The sequence below is a fragment of the Lepus europaeus genome, chromosome 1, assembly GCF_033115175.1.
Source record: "Lepus europaeus isolate LE1 chromosome 1, mLepTim1.pri, whole genome shotgun sequence".
Classification (NCBI taxonomy): domain Eukaryota; kingdom Metazoa; phylum Chordata; class Mammalia; order Lagomorpha; family Leporidae; genus Lepus; species Lepus europaeus.
In genome coordinates, this window is record NC_084827.1 from 141,063,065 (window position 1) to 141,075,225 (window position 12,161).

Here is a 12,161-nt window from a genome sequence, read left to right on the forward strand (position 1 = left end):
AGATCAATCTATCTCTCTCCCTTGGTGTGTCTGTCTCTAAATGCTGTTCTGTTTTTCAAAGAAATAGAAATAAATCTTTAAAAAAAAAAAAAGCATGCTCACATACCTCTTCTTTAGTCAAATGCTGTTCTCGCATTACATCCATGTAAGTCCTAGCGTTCATTTTAGGATCAGGGGTCTTCCCTCCTGCAGAAAAGAACAGCAACAGGACAAGAGTACAATAAATAAAGGATAATTGGGTTCAACTGATTTATCTGCCCTGCTCTAATATTATGTTATTCCATAATCGTTTAATTTATTTTTGATGGAAAACTTTAATAATTATACATCTTACTTTTTATTGAGTTTGCTGATCAATTTAACCTGTTTGAACACAAACATATCTACAGCAGTTTAAAACAAATATTTTAATGCATATAAAACAAAATGACAGCACAGTTTAGAGTCTTCAGAAGTGATGGGTTCCTGGGTTGCTAATCCGGAATACGTACACTTTCGTGCCTTTGTCTCCATCAGCAGTTCTGACTTCAAGCAGCAGAATAGAAGCCTAGAAAATTATCTCTTTACCATTAGTAACACTTTGGAAAGATATTTATATTCAAAACATTACCTGTTGCAAGCTGTTAAAATCCTGACTATAAATAACTATAACTAGATAAGGTCTTCATACAGTGTTCTAAAACAGTTGTAAGTTTAGACAATCAAGTTTTTAAAAATATACCTATAATCGTATTCTGATGTCAGGTTACTAAAAAGGGCTTCATACATTTTTTAAAAAGATTTTGTTGACCCAGAAACATTTTTATTTCTTAAAAACTATAAATTATAATGGAAACATATTACTTGAAATAAATTACTTCTAGCAGTTATGATGTACACAGAAGAAAAGCGGTATACAAAGAGATGTGTTAGTCTCTTGGTTAAAGTTTCAGTATCTGCTTTTCAAATCTCAAAGTATTTTAAAGAAGCCCAAATAACACATAACAAGACACAAAGAGGCACATATGCTTCAGAAATGTGACAATTAGCTATACAAGTAGTATAGCATCACAATTTAGAAAAAATAATAATATTCTAAGACATTTCCTATGCTGAAGATCATGCCCAATTGGTAGTGTCATTCTTTCTGACACTAGCTCTGCTAAGACTTCCTTTGGAATACTTTTTCACCATAATCTAGAGAGGATGTGTTGAACTGCACCCTTAAGAATGCAGACAGGACTGGCATATAGCAGTACTGCTGTAGGAAAGAAATTAAGGACAGTTAGTATGGGCCTGTGAATTCTGACATACATGTTTAAATCAATTACAATTATGCAAGTAAAAAAAAAGAATATCCCTACTAATTCATGCAGGCTGAAAGTCTAACTTGTAAACCTGCAGCAGAATCTAATTTTTAAGAAACAGGCACCTAATTTTGATTGTGAAACTCACTCACCTGAGGAAAGCTTCCATCAGGCTCACTATGCCCCTTGTGCTGACTTGCACACTAAAATTAGCAAAACAGACTTCAACTATTAAAAATATCAAAGTCTTTGTATACATACTTTTGTTTTAATTTTAAGTATGCTTAGAGCAAAGTAGGTGCATTTACTAAGCTATATTTAGAGCATTATGGGGGGGAGCTCTAGTGTGAGAAATACTTTCTCAAAAGTAACAATCCTAAAATTCTAGGATTTGGAATGAAAACTTTCAATAATTTGAAAGTATTTTGAGCAGGAAAACACATTTGTTCAAAGTATAGAAAGCGTACCCAAAACAAAAGTAAAAGAAAAACCTTTAACCCTTTGCGTTTCTATGGCATTGGCTCATTATTTTCTTGTCCTTCTACCTGGAAAGAAAACTTGCATTATAAAGATGAAGAATATGGCATCTGTGACTTCAACCAAATCTATACAAATCTATAATAAGGGGGGATTTTAAAAAAGAAAAGCAAATTCATAAGCATGCCAAAAAAAATCAAAGGGCTAAAGATAACACAAATAAATTTTTGGATACTTATAGAAAAGTGGGAAAGAATTACCATCTGCAAAAGGATCAAGACGCTCTGGGGAAATTATCATGGTCCGTCTGTGCTTTTTGTATTCATCCTCCCGGTCTGCTATCTTCGGAGGTCGGTGCTCAGCAAATGGATCATACTAAAAAAAGGTTATGTCTCATTAATACCTACTTTGCTAAGTAACCAAGCAGAATACTGTAAATAAAGATTGTAAAACACGTTTACTGTAAGAACTTTTCTATCATCTAATACATAAATGCTAATATGAAGAAAGGTATATGGAAATGAGACAAATACACATAGGCAGCATGCTCTACAATTTAATGCTTTATGAAGTGATTGCCTTTATAAAACACGTTAAGTATTTTTTCAATTCTTTCAAATCAATTCTTCTGAAAACATTCTAAGAATTGATTCCTAAAATATATGGGCTTCCCCAAAAACTCAGACATTTACTTTTCTATTCCTGAATAAATTGCCTTTTTTTTTTAAAGTTACCTGTTCTGTTGACTGTGGTATATCATTAAGCAGTGCCACAGGAGCATGATATCCTGGCTTCTTCTGACCAAGCAAACTTGTAGATGATGAGTAGTCATCGTCATCCTACAAAGAAAAGTCACAAACAAAACAGAAGACCTTAAAAAATTAGCAGGATGAAATTTGCTTTTTCAAATCTAGCAATGACAGGTTACTTAGAACTCTTCAGGTTTCTTTACTCATTTTTTTTTAAAAAAGATTTATTTACTTGAAAGGCAGTTACAGAGAGGCAGGGGCAGAGAGGTGCGGTAGGGGGAAGGGTCTCCATCCGCTGGATCACTCCCCAAGTTTTACTCATGTTTTTAAACACGATTTAACAATTACAGAAACAAAATATCATTTTAAACGTATATACTTCCCTAGTAGTACATTTAAAAAGAACAATGCTATACTGTTAATTTCCTAATGTAAAAAGTATAACAGGTAATTCTCAAGGTCTGAACACATCATATAGTGTACTTTAATTAAAAATGAAATAACAAATAACAACTTCCCCTCTTGGGTTCTGGAACATATTGTCACCACTGTCTTGTATCATTTGGGTTATAAGAAAAGCTAATGCTATTTTCTCAAGAGAAAATAGAAAAAGGAGGAAAGTATTATGAAGTAAAATATAACTTAATTTCCAAAAAACAACATTTGGTAATCTAGATACATATAAATAAGGTAAGTTTTGCCTGTAACTAAAAAATGGGTATTTCACCAAATGTAGATGCTTGGAATGACCTGATAAAATGTAAACTATGGAAAATATGAAAAGCACTGTATGGGGCTGGTGACGTGGCACAGTGGGTTAGACCACCATTTTTTTTTTTTTTTTTTGACAGAGTTAGACAGTGAGAGTGAGAGACAGAGACAGAGAGAAAGGTCTTCCTTCTGTTGGTTCACCCCCCAAATGGCCGCTACACTTGGAGCTACGCCGATCTGAAGCCAGGAGCAAGGTGCTTCTTCCTGGTCTCTAACGCAGGTACAGGCACCCAAGCACTTGGGCCATCCTCCACTAACTTCCCAGGCCACAGCAGAGAGCTAGACTGGAAGAGGAGCAGCCAGGACCAGAACCCAGTGCCCATATGGGAATGCCAGCACCACAGGCAGAGGATTAGTCAAGTGAGCCACGGCACTGGCCCCTAGACACCACTTTTGACACTGCCAACCCATGTCTGAGCACCAGTTAAAATCCTGGCTGCCTTGCTCCCTGTTGATGCTTCTGGGAAAGCAGATGATGGCCCAACCACTCGGGCCTCTGACACCCACATGGGAGAACAGATGAAGTTGCAGGCTCCTGGTTTATGCCTAGACCAGCCCTGGCAATTATGGCTATTTGGGGAGTGAACAGGTAGATGAAGGATTTCTTTCCTTCGTCTCTCCCTCTCTTATCATTCTGCCTTTCAAGTAAAAATAAAGGGGGTGGGTGCTGTAGCTAAGCAGTTTAACACCCTGCTCTGAGGCACTGGCATCCCACATGGATGCCAATTCTAGTCCCAGTTGCATCTCTTCCAATCCAGCTCTCTGCTGTGGCCTGGGAAAGCAGTAAGAAGATGGCCCAAGTCCTTGGGCCCCTGCACCCACATGGGAGACCCGGAAGAAGTTCCTGTCTACTGGCTTCAGATAGGCACAGCTCCGGCCTCTGTGGCCAATTGGGGAGTGAACCATCAGATGGAAGACACCCCCCCACCCCGCCTCTCCACTGTCTGTGTAACTCTGACTTTCAAATAAATAAATCTTTAAAAAAAATTAATTTTAAATAACTATAAATCTTGTAAAACAAAACAAAACACCATGAGGAATATATTTCAAAATGAGAAGCAATCATCCTTCACAGGAACTGAAACAGATAAAAAAGCTCATGAGTATCAGTAACAAGAAAAATTACTGGCCGGCGCAGTGGCTTAACAGGCTAATCCTCCGCCTTGCGGCGCCAGCACACCGGGTTCTAGTCCCAGCTGAGGCGCCGGATTCTATCCCAGTTGCCCCTCTTCCAGGCCAGCTCTCTGCTATGGCCCGGGAAGGCAGTGGAGGATGGCCCAAGTCCTTGGGCCCTGCACCCGAATAGGAGACCAGGAGAAGCATCTGACTCCTGGTTTTGGATCAGCGAGATGCGCTGGCCGCAGCAGCCATTGGAGGGTGAACCAATGGCAAAAAGGAAGACCTTTCTTTCTGTCTGTCTCTCACTATCCACTCTGCCTGTCAAAAAAAAAAGTTATATTCTCTAAAATGATCTCTTAATCTCAAATATCTCTCTGGAATAAAAACCAGAAAACTCCTTTATATTTCTTGCTTTCTTTAAAAAAAAAAAAAGGCTTGTCTCTTAATTTGGAACTTACATCTTCAAGTTCAGTTGCAGCAATTGATGTTACATAGCCAGCAAATCTGCTATCACTTCCACCATAAATTTCCTGGTCATAATAACCTGTAGAATCAAGGCCCACTCCTTGAGCTTCATCAAGAGCTGCCTTCTTGCCTTGAATTTCTCGAATCTGTGCTTCAATATCTGTAAGAAAGATAATATAAACTTTAATTTCATTTTCTGAACAGCTCTTCACACAGTATCTTTACCAGGTGTTACCAAAAACACTCTTAAATACAATTTAAAATAATTGCACCACAGTGAAGTAGTTAGCAGAACTGTAACAGGTATATATATTAAATACATCTCATCAGCCTCAGTAATGGTAACATTCAAAAGGAGTTGCTTCCTATCTCATCAACTACAAAATACCCTCAACCTTCAAAACAGGCAACTAACGTTATTGTTGTATTCTATACCTTTCCTCAACTGAAGAAAATAACACTGTTGATACTGATTAAGGACCCAGAGCTATACTCAAGATTCTTTTATGTATATACTACTGGAAATGTAAAAATAATAATACACGCCTATGGATTTTGTCAAAATTTTGGGGCCTGGGGTCAGATCCAAACTTCTGCACTTCTAACAAGTTCCCCTATAGGACATCTGGAACCACTTCTGAATAGTACAATGAAGTCTAAATTTTTTAGCATGGAATTCAGAGCTGCTATGGTTTCCCCCAAGGCTTCAGGTGCTGGTGAACCTTCAGGTAGAGGCCTAATGGAAGGTAATTAGGTCATAGGGGCACTGTCCTCACAAAGTGTGTTAATTCAACAGAGCAGGTTGCTGTAAAAATATGGCAGTTTCCTTGAATCTTACTTCCTGCCTTGCCATACGATTTGTCCCAACTGCATGCACTCAACACCATGGGACCATCTATCACTCTGTGATACAGTTCAGTGGCCCTCAACAGAGGCTAAACTATATGAGGGCAACAGATTTTGGACTTTCACCCTCCAAAACTGTGTGTGAAATGAATCTCTTTTCTATAAATACTGAGCCTCAGGCATTCTGTTACAGCAACACAAAACGGACTAATACAAGAGCCCTACACAATTTGCTGCAACCACTATCTCCTAAGTTTTCCAAGATTTTAAGCTCTGTAATCAAAATGTTTCCCTTCAAATAATGGCTCTTTCTCTTCTAATTAAAGAATTAAACTGAAATAACATAAACACTCAAGTATTTAATTATCAATTAATTCTTGAGACATCTCATCCCCCAAGCATTATGTTCTCTCCATACGTCTGCCATTCAGAAGCACATTTGGTGAATGAAGCATTAATTAGTATCAACTGCTTTCCAAACTTTCTCCAATTCTTCAAAAATCAAGTGTAAATTAGTACAGCAAAAATCCACATAATTCCTTCACTTATTTATTATGAGATAAAGCAAATGTGTATACAGACAATTAAAAACTACATTACAGACACTACACCCCTTAAATAGTTTGGCAAGTATTTCCAGACCTAAGATAGTCTGAACTGCTGCTTCAAATCTCGCCAACTGTCCTAGTGAAATATTCTTTTCTAACTCATAATATAACCAACAACTAGACACTGCATTTACGGTCCAATCTCTTCAGTCTTCTTTAAATACATACTAGTCAGGGCCCACACTGTGGCATAGTAGGCTAAGCTTCTGCCTGAGGCGCAGCAACCCCCGTGGGTGCTGGTTCATGGGCTGCTCCTCTTCTGATTCAGGTCTCTGCTGTGCCCTGGGAAAGCAGTGGAAGATGGCCCGAATGCTTGGGCCGCTGCACCCATATGGAAGACCCAGAGGAAGCTCCTGGCTTCAGATCGACCCAGCTCCAGCCATTGTGGCTATTTGGGGAGTGAAACAGCAAATGGAAGACCTCTCTGCCTCTACCTCTCTCTGTCTGTAACTATACCTTTCAAATAAATAAATAAAATACTTAAAAATAAATAAATTACATACTTTTTGTCTTTCCTGATACCAGGTACCTTTAACTTACAAACTAACATTTCATTTTAATAATATGAATACATATATAAAGAAATGAATGGCTTCTCTTATAAATGTATTCTGTGGTCTAAAATAGCCATAATTCTTGCTAATCCATTTTCTTTGTCCAACTGGATTATGCCTGCTGACACCAGTCATTTCAAATATCTCATTTATGGGCCTGGATGCTCCACTTCCAACCCAGCTCCCTGCTAATGCACCTGGGAAAGCAGCAGACTATGGCCCAACTGCTTGGAGCCCTGCCACCCACATGGGAGACTCAGATGCCTCATCTCCCATAAAGTACATATCACAAAAAAATTAAAATGATTTGAGATAACTTTTTTTTTTTTTTTTTTGACAGGAGGAGTGGATAGTGAGAGACAGAGAAAGAAAGGTCTTCCTTTTTGCCATTGGTTCACCCTCCAATGGCCACCGCGGCCGGCGCATCGCCGAAGCCAGGAGCCAGGTGCTTCTCCTGGTCTCCCATGCGGGTGCAGGGCCCAAGGACTTGGGCCATCCTCCACTGCCTTCCCGGGCCATAGCAGAGAGCTGGCCTGGAAGAGGGGCAACCGGGATAGAACCCAGCGCCCCGATCAGGACTAGAACCTGGTGTGGTGGCACCGCAAGGCGGAGGATTAGCCTGTTAAGCCACAGCACCGGCCAAGATAACATTTTAAATATACATCATACACTAATATACATTAGAGTCAAAAGGCTTATTGGCACCACTTAAAATAAATTCTTTTTTTTTTTTTTTAAAGATTTATTTGAAAGAGTTACACTGAGAGAGGAAAGGCAGAGAGAGAGAGGTCTTTCCACCCGACGGTTCACTCCCCAATTGGCCACAACGGCTGGAGCTGCGCCGATCTGAAGCCAGGAGCTTTTCCGGGTCTCCCATGTGGGTGCATGGGCCCAAGGACTTGGGCCATCTTCTTACTGCAGAGGATGGCTCAAATCCTTTGGCCCCTGCATCCACGTGGGAGACCCAGAAGAAGCTCCTGGCTCCTGGCCTTGCACAGCCGTTGCAGCCATTTTGGGGGAGCGAACCAGCAGAAGGAAGACCTTTCTCCGTCTGTCTCCACCTCTCTCGTAACTCTTTCAAATAAAAATAAGTCTTTTAAAAAAAGGTGCAAAAATGCTACTTCTATCTGCATTTAAGCAGGAGAAATAAATGGGTGAATTAGGCCAGTCTGCAATCTCTCCTCTAAGCATCAGTGTAGTCAGATTACCACCTACTTCCACCAAATCACCTGGTGTACCTGTTACAAAGGTGGGACCCTAGGTCTGAGATAACACAAACACAGAATCTCCAACATAAAGAGTCCAGGCCTCCTCATTAACAAATGCACCAAACTATTTTAACTAGTCCTTCACCCTCCTACTTCCAGTTTCAGACAACTCCTTACTAAATTTTCCAGCTTAAAATATCACTTTATCTTTTCTCTACCTTATATACAAGCATAAAAAAAACAGGAAAGAAGCACTATTTTACAAAAAAGCATCATATTATACACAGCATTATGCAACCTGCATTTCTCCCTGCACTTGCTAATCAAACTTTCTTATTTTCCTTCTAAAGAGTTATTCCATTTAAATTCTCAGCAACTAGTCCCTCCATTCAGATAACACATTCAGGAACTACTTTCATCTATTAAATTTTTCCTACTGATTTTATGTACTTGCTGACTAGCAACAGAGTTTTCTAATTACAAAGGTTCACAAAATACCCAATTAGTATTTGTACAAAATATATGTAAATCATGACTGAATTCCTTTTAAATCAAAGTTTAGAAAAAAAAATTACCTAGCCCAAGGGCTTGTGGGGCTAGACAGCTGTTGTAGTTAATTAATTTTGAGGTGAGTTCATTACTAAACTTCTAACAACTGCTTATTATTTACATGCAATCCAAGCATTGTTTTTTGTCTGATTGAAATACATGGATAAAATCTCAAAAAGCTAATGGATCTTGTTGATGCACTGTAACTAGAGTACCTTTATATGAACACCATGTTGCTCACAAAATTTAAAAAACCAGATACCATAAAACTCAGCAGCTTGTTTTGCAAGCCACAGAATAAAATTCAGTTACTATCTCTTAATAATATGCCAAAATGCTAAACATAATGTGCTCAAATATTTAAATAAGTTCATATCACTACATTCAGAAATAAAGTACCTTTGTGTCTAAGGATTCATTTCCAAAGTATAATGGATGGAGCAAACATGGCAGAATATTAAGAACTGATAAAGCTACAACAAAATTTGCTACATTTTGTCATATATCTTTCTATATGTTAAAATATTTCATAATAGAAAGTTATTTCAATCTGTAAGTCATTAAAAAAAATTTTTCTCTCCGATCTATGCCAGCAAAGGTTTATAAAATCCTATGAACATTTTTACATCTTTGGAATTTTTTTTTTTTTTTTGAAAGAGAGTTTCAGAGAGAGGTAGAGCCAGAAAGAGAGAGAGAGAGGTCTTCCATTCTGCTGGTTCACTCCCCAGATGACCACAATGGCCAGAGCAGAGGCGATCTGAAGCCAGGAGCTAGGAGCTTCTTCAGGGTCTCCCATGTGGGTGCACGGACCCAAGCACTTGGGCCATCTTCTTACTGCTTTCCCAGGCCATAGCAGAGAATTGGATTGGAAGAGGAGCAGCCGGGACTCAAATCGTCGCCCATATGGGATGCTGGCGCTGCAGGCTGGGGCTTTAACCTGCTGTGCCACAGCACTGGCTCCTCTTTGGGATTTGCAAAGCTTAACACTAAACTATAGCTACCTATATTTAGGTATTCCTGCAGTTTTTAAACATGACTAAAAATGGGCAAATAGGCCACTGCTGACAACAAATGATTAATAAATAAAATTTACTGTCAGGTCTGAAAAATAAATTAGAGGAAACATACCAAAAAGGGGGGGGGGGGGCTGGCAGGCACAGAGCTGTGGCGTAGCCTGTAGTACTGGCAGTTCATTTGGGCGCCGGCTCTAGTCCCAGCTGCTCAGCTTCCAGTTCAGCTCTCTACTATGGCCTGGGAAAGCAGTGGAAGACAGCCCAAGTGCTTCAGCCTCTGCACCCACATGAGAGACCTGCTAGAAGTTCCTGGCTCCTGATCCACTCAGCCCCAGCCGTTGTGGCCATTTGGGTAGTGAACTAGTGGAGGGAAGACCAACCTCTCTCTAACTCTGCCTTCAAAATAAACAAATCTTAAAATGTTAAGCCAAAGGCTGGAGCCCAGAACTCAATCCAGATCTCCCAAGTGGGTGGCAGAATACCACCTACTTGAGTATACCTGCTGCTTTCCAGGGAACACATTAGCAGGAAGTTGGTAGTAGTCAGGACTTAAACCCAGGAACTCTGATAGGGAATGTGGGCATCCCAAGCAATGCCTTAAGCACTGCACCAAACACCCATCGCAGATGCAAGCATCTTAAACATTAAATTTATTCCAATGATCCACAGAAAAAGAAATCTTACTATTCAGCTGAAAACTTACACAAAAAAGAAAAATCATTCTGATCCCTGGCATATTTTCCACTATCAGAGAACAAATTCTTCCCAGAAAGTACAGAAGGAGGATATGTTATTAAGTTTTAATTTGTGAATTAATTTAAGCAGCTAGCTCATTTGGCCTCTCAAGTCATTCAAAAGCAGGTTTCCTTTTATTCTGGTTTGTTTAGTTAAAAATCATTATTACTGGGGCCAGCACTAAGGCATAGCGGGTAAAGCCATCTGCAGCGTCGGCATCTCATATGGGTGCCGATTCTAATCCCAGCTGCTTCACTTCTGATCCAGCTCCTTGCTGATGTGCCTGGGAGGACAGTGGAGCATGGCCCAAGTCTTTGGGCCCCTACAACCATGTGGGAGACCCGGAAGAAGCTCCAAGCTCCTGGCTTTAGACAGGCTTGGCTCCAGCCATTGCTGCCATTTGGGGGATGAATCAGCAGATGAAGGACCTTTCTGTCTGCCTGTCTGTCTCTCTGCCTTTCAAATAAATAAATCTTGTTTAAAAAAAAAAAAACAAACTCTATGGTAATTAGAAATGCAAGTTCAAATAAATTGAAGTCCTTCTGATATAAACAGATCATATCTTACCTGGGAATTGAGTCTGATATCAAAAGATAATTCTACAACACCAAGAATGTTTTTTTAAACCTTTTTTTTTTTTTTTTTTGACAGAGTTAGCGAGAGAGAGAGAGAGAGAGAGAGACAGAGAAAGGTCTTCTTTCCGTTGGTTCACTCCCCAAATGGCCGCTACGGCCAGAGCTATGCCGATCTGAAGCCAGGTGCTTCTTCGTGGTCTCCCACATGGGTGCAGGGCCCAAGGACTTGGGCCATCCTCCACTGCCCTCCCGGGCCACAGCAGAGAGTTAGACTGGAAGAGCAGCAGCTGGGACTGGAACCCAGCGCCCATATGGGATGCCAGCACTGCAGGCGGAGGATTAGCCAAGTGAGCCACGGCACCGGCCCCAAAGAATGTTTTTAAAAAATGGCAAATATCGGCCGGCGCCGTGGCTTAACAGGCTAATCCTCCGCCTTGCGGTGCCAGCACACCAGGTTCTAGCCCCAGTTGAGGTGCCGGATTCTATCCCAGTTGCCCCTCTTCCAGGCCAGCTCTCTGCTATGGCCTGGGAAGGCAGTGGAGGATGGCCCAAGTCCTTGGGCCCTGCACCCGCATGGGAGACCAGGAGGAAGCACCTGGCTCCTGGCTTTGGATCAGCGCAATGCGCCGGCCACAGCAGCCATTGGAGGGTGAACCAACGGCAAAAAGGAAGACCTTTCTCTTTATCTCTCTCTCTCTCTCTATCCACTCTGCCTGTCAAAAAAATTTTTTTAAAAAGATGGCAAATATCTAACCTGGGGTGTTTCATTTATTTGGATGGCAGTAACAGAAAAACACTCATCTGCTGGTTCACTCCCCAAATGAGGCACTCTGTCATGTGGATTTCTTACCTGCTAGGTCAAATGCACACCCTTACTGTTTGTAGTTTTAACCAAGACCTAAATATCAAACTCTTGAGATAGTTTATGCCACTAATACCAGGTCACTGCCAGTACAGCTCCATAACTGTTCCCTGCCAATTCTGTCCCTCTATTAGTTTCCTTTCCTGTGCCTTTCCTTCTTCCCATGCCTCAGATATTGCCACCCTCAAGTAGGCAGCATTTATTCCCCCTTTGCTGTTTTATTCCTCATTTTTAATCTGTAATACTTCCAGTGATCTAACCACTGTTCATTACCCATGTTCCAGAGACAAAGCTGTGAGATGTTCATCTCTCACTGAATCTTTTAGTCCATAAGTGACATCTAT

General features: G+C 40.5%; 1 protein-coding gene across 3 annotated transcripts in view; it reads right to left on the bottom strand.

Annotated features, from left to right (window-relative positions):
* The window catches only part of SF3B1 (splicing factor 3b subunit 1), a 40,644-nt gene that overhangs the window by 24,513 nt on the left and 3,970 nt on the right, over positions 1-12,161 (bottom strand). For 2 of the 3 annotated variants that reach the window (XM_062189534.1, XM_062189545.1), the window contains exons 2-5: positions 4,861-5,027; positions 2,498-2,602; positions 2,024-2,138; positions 107-186 (exon numbers count right to left, since the gene is read on the bottom strand). In XM_062189534.1, the coding sequence (XP_062045518.1) occupies positions 107-186; positions 2,024-2,138; positions 2,498-2,602; positions 4,861-5,027 (467 nt within the window). Of the gene's footprint in view, positions 1-106; positions 187-491; positions 1,816-2,023; positions 2,139-2,497; positions 2,603-4,860; positions 5,028-12,161 lie in introns of those variants that run through there. The other variant, XM_062189539.1, reaches the window with a different exon arrangement.